At 34.0% G+C, this 11,537-nt stretch overlaps 1 protein-coding gene across 1 annotated transcript; it reads left to right on the top strand.

Moving 5' to 3' along the window:
* The first annotated feature begins 870 nt into the window (after positions 1-870).
* Positions 871-1,617, top strand: LOC105134039 (14 kDa proline-rich protein DC2.15-like). The gene has a single exon (XM_011038278.1). It carries the CDS (start codon positions 955-957, stop codon positions 1,333-1,335), a length of 381 nt encoding a protein of 126 aa, XP_011036580.1. The 5' UTR covers positions 871-954; the 3' UTR covers positions 1,336-1,617.
* The last annotated feature ends 9,920 nt before the right edge of the window (positions 1,618-11,537 follow it).

Below are 11,537 nucleotides of genomic sequence, written 5' to 3'. Positions count from 1 at the left end.
CTTGCCTAAGTTCATTTGGATTCTTTGCCTCAGTTCATTTGGATTCTTAGTCTCCTCTCTACGTGGTTGGTGAGGTGATAGTTTTGTGGTTATAATTAAAAAAAAAATAGATTGAAAATTATTTTTTATTGTGGTTTTTAAAAAATAAACTTTAGATAACATGTGTTAGGTTAAAATTGTTGTAAATTGAATTTTTATATACAAAATAAATAAAAAATAGATTATTTTATTGGAACATAATTATATGCGGAGCTTAGTATAAAAAACAAAAGTTTTTTCCTTTGTAATAGCAAAAAACAAAAGCTACTGCACACCATTTTTGGTTTCTATGTGCAGACTTCAATGCACTAATACTAATTAAACTATTGGGTTTGTGTATTGTAAACTTTGTTGATTAAATTAATCTTCACAGGAACTTTGTAAGGCTTTTGAACTGCAAATGCGAGAGGTTGAGAATATATAATATGAAGCTGAGCCTCTCCAAAATACTTTGGAATGTGATTCCACATTAATTAAATAGAACATATGAAATTCAAATAAATACTTATTACTATAAATCTTTATATAAAAAAACAAGGCTAAATAATTATAAAATGAAAAACCATGTACATGCATGCGTAGAAGATAATTAGAGATCCAAATCTCTTTTTAAGGATATTGGAAGAGGAAGATTTGACCCACAATGGGGCTTGTTGTTTGTTCTTGTAAAAAACTCATATCGAAAGTGATTGCGCTGATAATATCTCAGCACTAGCTAGCTAGAGCAAAAGCATGCTTCTTCTTTTCCATATGCAAACAAAAATGTAAACTGTGCAATATCAACCCTTTATGCCATCTTCCACTCAATCAATCTCACAATTCCCACCTCACAATTCTCCTTTTAAAGAGGCACTCCTCCCCTAAAATCTCACAATTCCTACTTGGTTCAGTAGCAGTAGTACTCTTGCTGTAGCCATGGCTTCCGAGAAACTCACTGCCACCATTTTGATCATATCCCTCCTTTTCTTCTCAACATTCTCCAGTGCCTGCGGTCCTTGCCAACCTAAGAACAAGCCACCACCTTCTCCCCCGAAAGAACCAACTTGTCCCAGAGACACATTGAAGTTAGGAGCTTGTGCTGACATCCTTGGTCTTGTTAATGTTGTTGTTGGAACCCCACCTTATAGCAAGTGCTGTCCTCTGCTTGAAGGCTTGGCTGACTTGGAAGTTGCCTTGTGTCTTTGCACTGCTATTAAAGCTAATGTGCTTGGAATAAACTTGAATGTGCCGGTTGCTCTAAGCGTACTTGTTAGTGCATGCGGCAAATCTATCCCTCCTGGCTTCAAATGCCAATGAAAAATATAATTTCTGGCCCATATTGCATTTGTTTTGTGTAGCTTATCGGTGTATTTGCAAAGCGTGATCTTGTTGTTGGGTTTCTAATGCTTTCTTCTTACAGTTAATGTCTTGGAGGAAGGGCAATGTTGCATTCTGTGTGATGTGTTCCAATAACCAGGCAAGCTTGTTTGCCTAGGTCTTGTGTATTTTTTCATGTTTATTGTAACCCCAATTTCTTTTGTATTACTTTACATTACTTGATCAATTGGGTTTGGACGTGTATTAGACATCTTGTTCTTACTTATTGCTTCTCGTTATTGTAATTTCTTCATTATAAACGAGACGCCTGATGAACCAATTCATAGGCAAAAAGGAAAGGAAGAGAGTAAATAAATGCGAATGGACTGCAAGCTCAACAACCCATTGGCATCTTGTTGATCAAGCCCTCAGGAATTTGCGATAAACTTCCTGTTGTTCAAGCAGGAATATAACTATAACACAATCCATGATATATGTTGAAGATTATCATTGGAAAAGTAAACTAGTGGCAGCACAAATTTAATTGGCACAGCAGAAACACAAATGAATGATTATTGCAATATCATGGGATGGTGAAACTTGACAGATTCACTCAAGAGCTGACTCCAAATTAATTAAGGCAACATGTGGTTAGTAAAGCTCAAAAGATTAAAAAAAAAAAATCTTCCTGCTAACTTTATGCATCTGGTGTGCCCTCTCGATCGGAGACCACTAGTTATATAATATGAAAGTTGTGAAAGTATAAACTGGACCAATAATTTAAGTATCTAGGTGAAGTTTAAGATAATATTATTATTTAATATATTTTTTAAAGTAAATAGTTTTTGTGGTAGAAATTTATATAGAGTTATTCTATTTTATATTTAATTTTTATCAAATAAATAAATATAATGAAATTTAAATTTGTAATTGTTTGATCATCAAAATTATGATATTATGTCCAAGAACTAACTCAACTCAATAACTTATATTTTTAGATAAAATCTTAAGATATATTATTTTGTAAAACAAATATGTTATTCTTGCATTCTAAAGAAATAATAAGAACTAATTGTGTATTTGAGAATTACACTATTTTCTTAAATTATTTGTTTTGTACATATATATATATATATGTATGTATATATATATAATGACAACTTCTAACGTATATATTGATGTGGTTGGCAACAACTGTAGATTTTGAATTCATGAGATTATATCTTCCAGCCATTTATTTACTGCTGCATTCAGTATTCACGGAGGATAAGTTGTTGTTGCTTCAATCATGGGTGGATTAGAGTCCTGATCTTCATAGGGTTGTTTGATGTGATCTTCTGCAGTTCCTGTTACTGCATTCACGGGTGAATCAATATCTTCACCCTTGAATTCAGTAACCATTACTTGATCTTCTACACACTCCCTCAATCTAAGGGTAGGTCACAAACATTCAGATTGCGTTGAACCTGTCTGAATTTAACTGGTGGCAAAGGCTTGGTAAGTGCATCGGCTAATTGATATTTACTGGAGATAAATTAAACCACGAGTTCTTTATTGTAAACTTGGTTGTGGATGAAATGAACATCAATCTTCATGTGTTTGGTTCGTGCATGAAATTTTGGATTGGACGTCAAGTAAGTTGCATCAATATTATCACACCACAAAGTTGGACTATGCTATAGGGGTAGACCAAGTTCATAGAGTATGGACTTAAACCAAATGAGTTCTGCAGCAGCATTGACAATTGCTTTGTACTCAACTTTTGTGCTGCTGCATGCTACTGGAGGTTGTTTTTTGCAACTTCAAGAAATTAAGTTGAAACCTATGTAAATAGAGTAAGCATCAACTGATCTGCGATCATCTCTGTCGACGACCTAGTCAGAATTGGAGAATGCCTGCAATGTGAAATTAATAGTTTTGGTGATGAACAAACTTGTTGAGATGGAGTGCTTGAGGTAGCAGAGGATACGTTTAACAGCCAGCCAATGAGTGTCCAGAGGATTGTGCATAAATTTGCTAACTTTATGAACAACAAACGCTAAATTAGGTCTCGTGAAAGCCAAATACTGCATACTACCTACTACATTGCGATAAAGGTTGATCTCCTCAAATGGAGTACTATAAGTAGAAATAAGTCAACAGTTAGAGGCCATTAGACTGGTGCAGGGCTTAACTTTCTCCATCTTGCTTCTTTTAAGCAAGTCAGCAATATATTTGCATTTAGTTAAGTAGATACCATCTGTGCACTGAAGTGCTTCCACAAAAAGAAAATAAACGAGACTGCCTAAATCTTTGACAACAAATGTGGTTTGTAGAGAATGAGTGATATTATTGATGACAGATGCACTTGAACCAATAATTAATATATCATTAATGTAGATAAAAATGTAGATAACATAATTAAATTTTTGAATCATGAAGAAAGATGTATCTGCCTTACTTTCATTGAACCCTAGGGGCAGAAGTTTAGTTGAAAGTTTGGAGAACCAAGAGCGGGGAACTTGGCGTAAACCATAAAGGGATTTATGCAATTTGCACATATGGTTGGGATACTGAATATGAACATAGCCTTGTGGTTGAATCATAAACACATTTTCATGCAAGTCACCATGCAGAGATGGTTCTGTTTCTGTAGAGTGTGCTAGAGGCGAAGCCTGATCATCTGTTTTTGCAAGAATCAACATAAGAGGTGCGGGTGGTGTGCATGTAGGAATATGGTTAGGTTACAACTCATTGGCACATGGGAATTGTGGCATAGTGATCTGATAAGGGAGAGACACAAACATGGAAGAAGAAAGTTTATCACTCACGGATACAGTGGTTTGTGAGTAAGGAAAAAGAGTTCCATCAAATATAACATTACAAGAAACATAGATTTTTCCCGTGGAGAGATCTAAACATTTGTACCCTTGATGATAAAGACTATAACCAATGAAAATGCAGGTTTTTTTTATCTGAAATTAAATTTATTTATGTTATATGATCTTAAGTTTGGTCAGCAGGCATATCCAAACACACGCAGAAAACGATAATCGGGGATCCTTTTATGAAGTATTTTAAAAGGGGATTTGCGATATAAAACAAGTGTTGAAAGTCTATTTATGATATAGGTAGCGGCTTGAAAAACATTTTCCCAATACATCATAGGCAATTAAAAATGAGCTAACAAGCTCAAACCAACTTCGATAATGTGTCAATGTTTGCATTCAATAGAGCCATTTCGTTAGTGAGTGTGCGGGCAAGTTAGGCGATGATTAATACCATTTTGGTGAAAATAAGTGTTTAGTCGTCAATATTCCCCACCTCAGTCTAATTGAATTGCTTTTATTTTCCTTTCAAACTATTTTTCAACATATGTTTGAAAATTTAAAAAGATATGTTCAACATCAAATTTAAGTTGAATAGAAAATAACCAAAGAAACTTGGAATAATCATTAAAAAAGCTAATGTAATATTTAACACCAGTTGTGGAAGGCACTGATGCAGGTCCCCACACATCGGTAAAAATTAAATCCAAAAGGTGCAACGAAATAGACGTAAATGTTTTAAAAGGCAAATCATGGCTTTTTGCCATTTGACATTCAAGGCATACATTGTGTGTTTTATTTTTCTCTACAGGAAAAGAAAGGAGGGATAACACTTGATTGACCACTAGAGTAGATACATAGCTAAGTCTATAATGCCACTTATAAGAACAAACACAAGAAAATGTTTGAGGAAAACTGGAATTATTAGTAAATTGATAGAGTCCATCATGAAGATAGCCTCACTGAAGGACATTCCTCGAGTAATCATTTATAAGAAAATAATATAAATGAAACTCAAAATACACATTATTGTCAACATAGAATTGGTGCACTGCCAGTAAATTTTTAGGTATTTTAGGAACAAGAAGAACGTTATTAAGAACAAAGGTAGAAGAAGGAGTGGAAATTTTAAAGGTCCTAATTTTTTAGATTTTCAAACCTTGGTCATTTCCAACTTGTACACTATTTGCACCAACATAGTTGAATTTCTGAAGAGTCAAAGTGTTAGCATCATTGGTAAAATAATGTGTGGCTCCTGTATCTGCATGCTATGCAAAGTCCCACGTATTGTTTGAACTATTACACATAGCGACCAGACAATGTTTTGTTGGTAGAAAAGGTGCTTCCTGATTAGTACTTAAAAGTGCATTTTTATCATGGTTTTATATCATCATTTTGCACTTGAAGTATCAATAACTCCTTAACCAAAGCATGTTTTATAATAATATATCTAATAATATAAGATACCTTTAATTTGTGGTAAATGTTCATTTTAAATGTAGGCCTATCACATAAATGAAAGGATTGATTGATGACTTTAAGAACTTAAATTGCAAGGATAAAGAGATGGCCAAACTTAGAAAAGAGATGTCGGTGCAATCTAAACCAGAACACTGTTTGGTAATTGGGTCATATCTGGAGCTATATATCTCAGATTTAGTTCTAATTTATATGGATGGAAAGGTAAGACATAGGTCTACAACTTTCATATGGAGCCCAAGATCTAAAAAGGCCATTTTCAAGTCCAAATTGTAGCAACAACAAAGAAGCCCGTGGAGCCCAAGATCTAAAAAGGCCATTATCAAGTCCAAATTGTAGCAACAACAAAGAAGCCCGAATCTGTCTTCCAGCCCGAGCACTGTTCGGTATTTTGGCCATATCTGGAGTTCTAGAAGTCCAAATGAGCTGAATGCCAGCTCGAGCACTGTTCAGTATTTTGGCCATATCTAGAGTTCTAGAAGTCCAAATGAGCTGAAGTTTTTACACAAGAAAGCTGAGACAATTTCCTACAACTTTCATGTTTGCAACTAGCTCCAATTTGGATGTTATCAATGACGTTTTGGGCAGACAGGAGAAGATAAGGATTATCACCAAGTCAAAAGTTGGCCATCCACTTATCAATTAGTCATCAAATCAATAGTTCCTAATTTTGGCCTATAAAAGAAGGCATTTGCCATACATTTAGACATCTTGGTTTCCAGATCAAGATCATGCTCTTGCTTTCTCTCTTTGTATTTTTTGTAATTTTTATGCTTTGCTTTCATCAAGATCAAGTTTATTTATTTTTCTTTCTTTTATTATGTTTAGCTAAGTTTATTATGTCAAGGTGAAAAGGTTACACTAATGGTGTAAGAATAAGTATAGTGTAAACTTAATATGGACTTTAATATTTGATACTAACATGTTTTGTATTTGTTATCTTGCTCACTCTTTAATACTTTGCTTGTTAAATGACTAATCTTGATTTATGTTGTATAACACTTGGTACAACAAATACTTGGCACTCTCATAGCCCATACTATATGGTATAACCGACACCTGAGCTATGAAAGGAACTTGATTTGTTGTTAACATAAGTTATAATCATGAATGCTTGACGAGATTTACAAGTACTAGCATTAATTGAATAAGATGACTAATGTAATCATGTTAACAATCTATAATCTGATTGGAACCTCCTTTGTGTGTGGTTTCCAATTGAATAATAAGAGTTTATACTATACTTGTTTGACATACCATTAGTGAAACCTCTAACCTTGACATTTGTTATTATTATTGTTTAATCCTTACATTAATTTTCCATCTCCAAGTTCTCATCATCATCTTCTTCTTCTCTTTCTTTATTATTATTATTATTATTATTATTATTATTATTACTATTATTATTATTATTATTATTATTATTATTATTATAGTTATTATAGTTATTGTCATTGTTGTTATTATTGTTATTACTATTATTATTGTTGTTGTACTATTGTCGTTTATAATTTGTACAATTAACCTCCATGTGGTTCGACCTCGGTCTTGCCGGGTTATTTATTACTTCGACACTCCTGTACTTGGGAGACAACATTAATCTTTTAGTCGTGTCAAGTTTTTGGCGCCGTTACCGGGGAGGTAAGTTCTTGTATAAATTATAGTTTTTATTTTATTTTCTCTTTTCACTTTTCTTGTATATAACTTTGTTTCTTTTCTCTTGTTTCTTCTTCTTTTGTTTTCTTTTTCTTTTTATTCTATTCCTACACATGTATGAGAGTGTGGTCACGTACATCAAGTGGTAGACTTTGTAGGGTATCCTTATCATTTTCAGAAAATATCACCGAAGAAGATAATCAATCACTTCATAATGAGAATAATGAGAATAACCGTGCTAGAACACTTAGAGACCATATGAATCCTACAAAAACAAGTGCACCATCATGCATAGTTTTTCCTCCCGATGCATCTCATTTCAATTTTAAACCAGGCATTATTCAACTTTTACCTTCTTTTCATGGCTTAAAATTGGAAAATCCATACTTGCATTTAAGGGAATTTAAGGAGGTCTGCAACACATATAATAATTTAAATTGTAGCATGAACACCATCAGATTAAAGCTTTTTCCTTTTTCATTAAAAGATAAAGCTAAAACATGGCTATAAAATTTAAGACCAGGATCAATTCGTGCTTGGGATGAAATGCAACAACAATTTTTAAAGAAGTTTTTCCCATCTCATCGAACAAACTCTTTCAAAAGACAAATCACCACTTTCACTCAAAAACCAGGAGAAACATTTTACCAATGTTGGGATAGGTATCGAGACTTGTTTAGTACTTGCCCTCATCATGGTTTTGAAACATGGAGATTGGTTTCACATTTCTATGAAGGGTTAACACCTAAAGATAGGCAAATGGTTGAATTGATGTGCAATAAAACTTTTGAAGATAAAGACCCTGATGAAGCAATGGAGTACTTAGACTTGTTAGCTGAAAATGTTCAAAATTGGGACACTGCGGGTACTTATGAGGCACCGAGTAAAACTCAACCTCACACATCTAGTGGAGGCATGTACAACCTTAGGGAAGATCATGACCTTCAAGCCAAGTTTGCATCTTTAGCTAGAAAAGTCGAGGCACTAGAATTGAAAAAGAGTGGTCAATTAAAATCTGTTGAAAACATTGTGTGTCAAATCTATGAAACAAATGAACACTCAACCAATGATTGTCCAACCTTGCCTTCTTTTAAGGAATGTCTCCATGAACAAGCCCATGCTTTAAATAGTTTTCAAAGGGCCAACCACAACCCATACTCCCAAACATACAACCCTGGTTGGAGAAATCACCCAAATTTTAGTTGGAAGAGTGAGAACAACAATGCACAAACTTCATAACCATCGTTTCAAGCACACCATAATTTCCAAAATTCTCATGGATATGCACCTCCTTATGCTCCACCTTCAAGAAGAGATCTTGAGGAAACATTGCATGCATTCATTGAAAAGCAAGAGACAATCAATACTCAACTTGCTCAAAACATGACAGATTTTAAAGATACTCTTACAAAATTAACATCTGCTCTTAGTTTCCAAGAGAAAGGTAAGTTTCCATCTCAACCACAACAAAATCCCAAGGGGCAATATAATGCAAATGCAAGTAATTCCGGAAACCAACACATGGATCAAGTCAAATCAGTCACTACTCTGCGCAGTGGTAAGGTTATTGAAAAACCCTCTCTTGAACCTTATGAGAAAGATGATGAGTCAATCTCTGAGGGTAAGGAAGGGGTTGAATTTGAAAATTGCAAAGAAAAGCCTGATTCTCTGTCAGCACTTCCATTTCCTCAAGCCATGACCAAACAAAGGAAAGTTAATCACAACTCTGAAATCTTTGAAACTTTCAAACAGGTAAGGATCAATATACCTTTGCTGGATGCTATTAAACAGGTTCCTTCCTAAGCTAAAATTTTGAAAGATCTCTGCACTATGAAGAGGAAACTGAATGTGAAAAAGAAAGCCTTTCTAACCGAACAAGTAAGTGCCATTCTTCAAAACAATAATGCTTTGAAATATAAAGATCCTGGTTGTCCTACAATTTCCTGCTTTATTGGAGAGCATAAAATTGAAAGAGTCTTACTTGATCTTGGTGCTAGTGTGAATTTACTTCCATATTCAGTTTTTCAGAGTCTCAATCTAGGTGAGTTAAAACCAACTTCTATAACTCTTTTACTTGCCGATAGATCTATAAAAGTGCCTAGAGGAATAATTGAAGATGTGTTAGTACAAGTCGATAAATTCATTTATCCTGTGGATTTTATTGTCTTGGACACACAACCTGTTGAAGTATGTAATTCATTTCCTGTTATTTTAGGACGTCCATTTCTTGCAACTTCTAATGCATTGATTAATTGTAGGAATGGACTGATAAAGCTATCATTTGGAAACATGACATTGGAGATGAATATTTTCAACATTTGCAAGCAACCTAGAGATGATAATGATTTACAGGAAGTGGACTTTACTGAAAAATTAATTCATGATCAATTTCCAACCACTTCCAATGAAATTGAGATTGATGAATCTGATGATTTGGAAATGATTTATTTTCAGGAAGAATCAAAAACAAGTAATTGGAGGCCACAAATTGAGGAATTGCCACCACGATCAATTAAGTCCATACCTTCAAGTGTTCAACCACCAAAACCTGATTTGAAGCCGTTGCCATCCAATCTCAAATACTCATTTTTGGGAGAAAATGAAACTTTTCCGGTAATAATCTCTTCCAAACTTAATGCACATCAAGAAGGTAAGTTATTACAAACTCTGAAAATGCACAAAAATACATTAAGATGGACCATAGCTGATATAAAAGGAATTAGTCCTTCAATTTGTACACAGAATTTATTTAGAGGAAAATGCTAAACCCTCTAGAGAAATGCAACGAAGGCTAAATCCTAATATGAAAGAAGTAGTGAAAAATGAAGTCATCAAGCTTCTAGATAATGAAATGATTTATCCTATTTCTGACAGCAAATGGGTAAGTCCTACCCAAGTTGTACCCAAGAAGTCTGGAGTCACTGTGATAACAAATGAGAACAATGAGTTAATTCCCATTAGAACTGTTACTGGTTGGCGCATGTGCATTGATTATAGGAAACTTAATTCAATGACTAGAAAAGATCATTTTTCTTTACCTTTCATGGATCAAATCCTAGAAAGAGTTGCAGGTCATGAATTTTATTGTTTCCTAGATGGCTATTCGGGTTACAACCAAATTGAAATTGCATTGGAAGATCAAGAAAAAACTACTTTCACATGTCCATTTGGTACTTTTGCATATCGAAGGATGCCTTTTGGATTATGTAATGCACCAGCCATATTTCAAAGATGCATGCTTAGTATATTTAGTGATATGGTTGAACATTTTCTTGAGATTTTCATGGATGATTTTTCTGTTCTTGGCGATTCATTTGATGATTGTTTGACTAACTTAGAAAAAGGTTTTGATCAGGTGTGAAGAGAAGAATCTTGTGCTGAATTAGGAAAAATGTCATTTTATGGTAACAAACGACATTGTACTTGGTCACATTGTTTCATCAAAAGGAATTGAGGTTGACAAATCTAAAATCGAGTTAATTGCAAACTTGCCAATACCAAAATCTCTTAAAGATGTTAGATCATTCCTGGGACATGCTGGTTTTTATAGAAAGTTCATCAAAGATTTTAGTGTAATATCTAAGCCTTTAAGTAACCTTCTAACAAAGGATACTATTTTTGAATGGACTGAACATTGTGAAGAAGCCTTTGTTAAACTTAAAAACTTACTTACTTGTGCTCCTATCATTCAACCTCCTAATTGGTCATTACCTTTTGAAATAATGTGTGATGCTAGTGATTATGCCGCAGGTGCTGTTTTGGGACAAAGAAAAGATAAGAAACCTTATGTAATTTACTATGCAAGTAAAACTTTAAATAGTGCTCAAATGAATTATACCACCACTGAAAAAGAATTACTTGAAGTAGTATTTGTATGTGAAAAATTCAGATCTTATCTTGTTGGCTCATCTGTTGTTGTTTTTAGTGATCATGCAGCATTGAAATATCTTCTTTCTAAGAAGATTCTAAGGCTAGATTGGTGTGGTGGATTTTATTACTTCAAGAATTTGATATCACAATCAAAGATAAGAAAGGCAGCGAAAATATTGTCGCAGATCACTTGTCAAGATTGACAACAGATTCGAAAATTGACATCACACCAATCGATGACTACTTTCCCGATGAATCTTTACTTTCTGTCTCTACAATGCCTTGGTTTGCTAATATTGTTAATTTTCTTGTTTCAGGACAATTGCCAGCTCATTGGAGTACCCAAGATAAAAGAAAGTTCTTGAACGAAGTGAAGAACTTTTATTGGGA

Source organism: Populus euphratica, unplaced genomic scaffold (assembly GCF_000495115.2).
Source record: "Populus euphratica unplaced genomic scaffold, PopEup_1.0 scaffold40.1, whole genome shotgun sequence".
Taxonomy (NCBI): domain Eukaryota; kingdom Viridiplantae; phylum Streptophyta; class Magnoliopsida; order Malpighiales; family Salicaceae; genus Populus; species Populus euphratica.
The sequence above is the reverse complement of the archived record's forward strand: the minus strand, read 5'-3'. Positions and strand labels throughout refer to the sequence as shown.

Coding starts and splice junctions, on each gene's coding strand:
- LOC105134039 (XM_011038278.1), top strand. CDS start 955: ATGGCTTCCGAGAAACTCACTGCCACCATTTTGATCATATCCCTCCTT.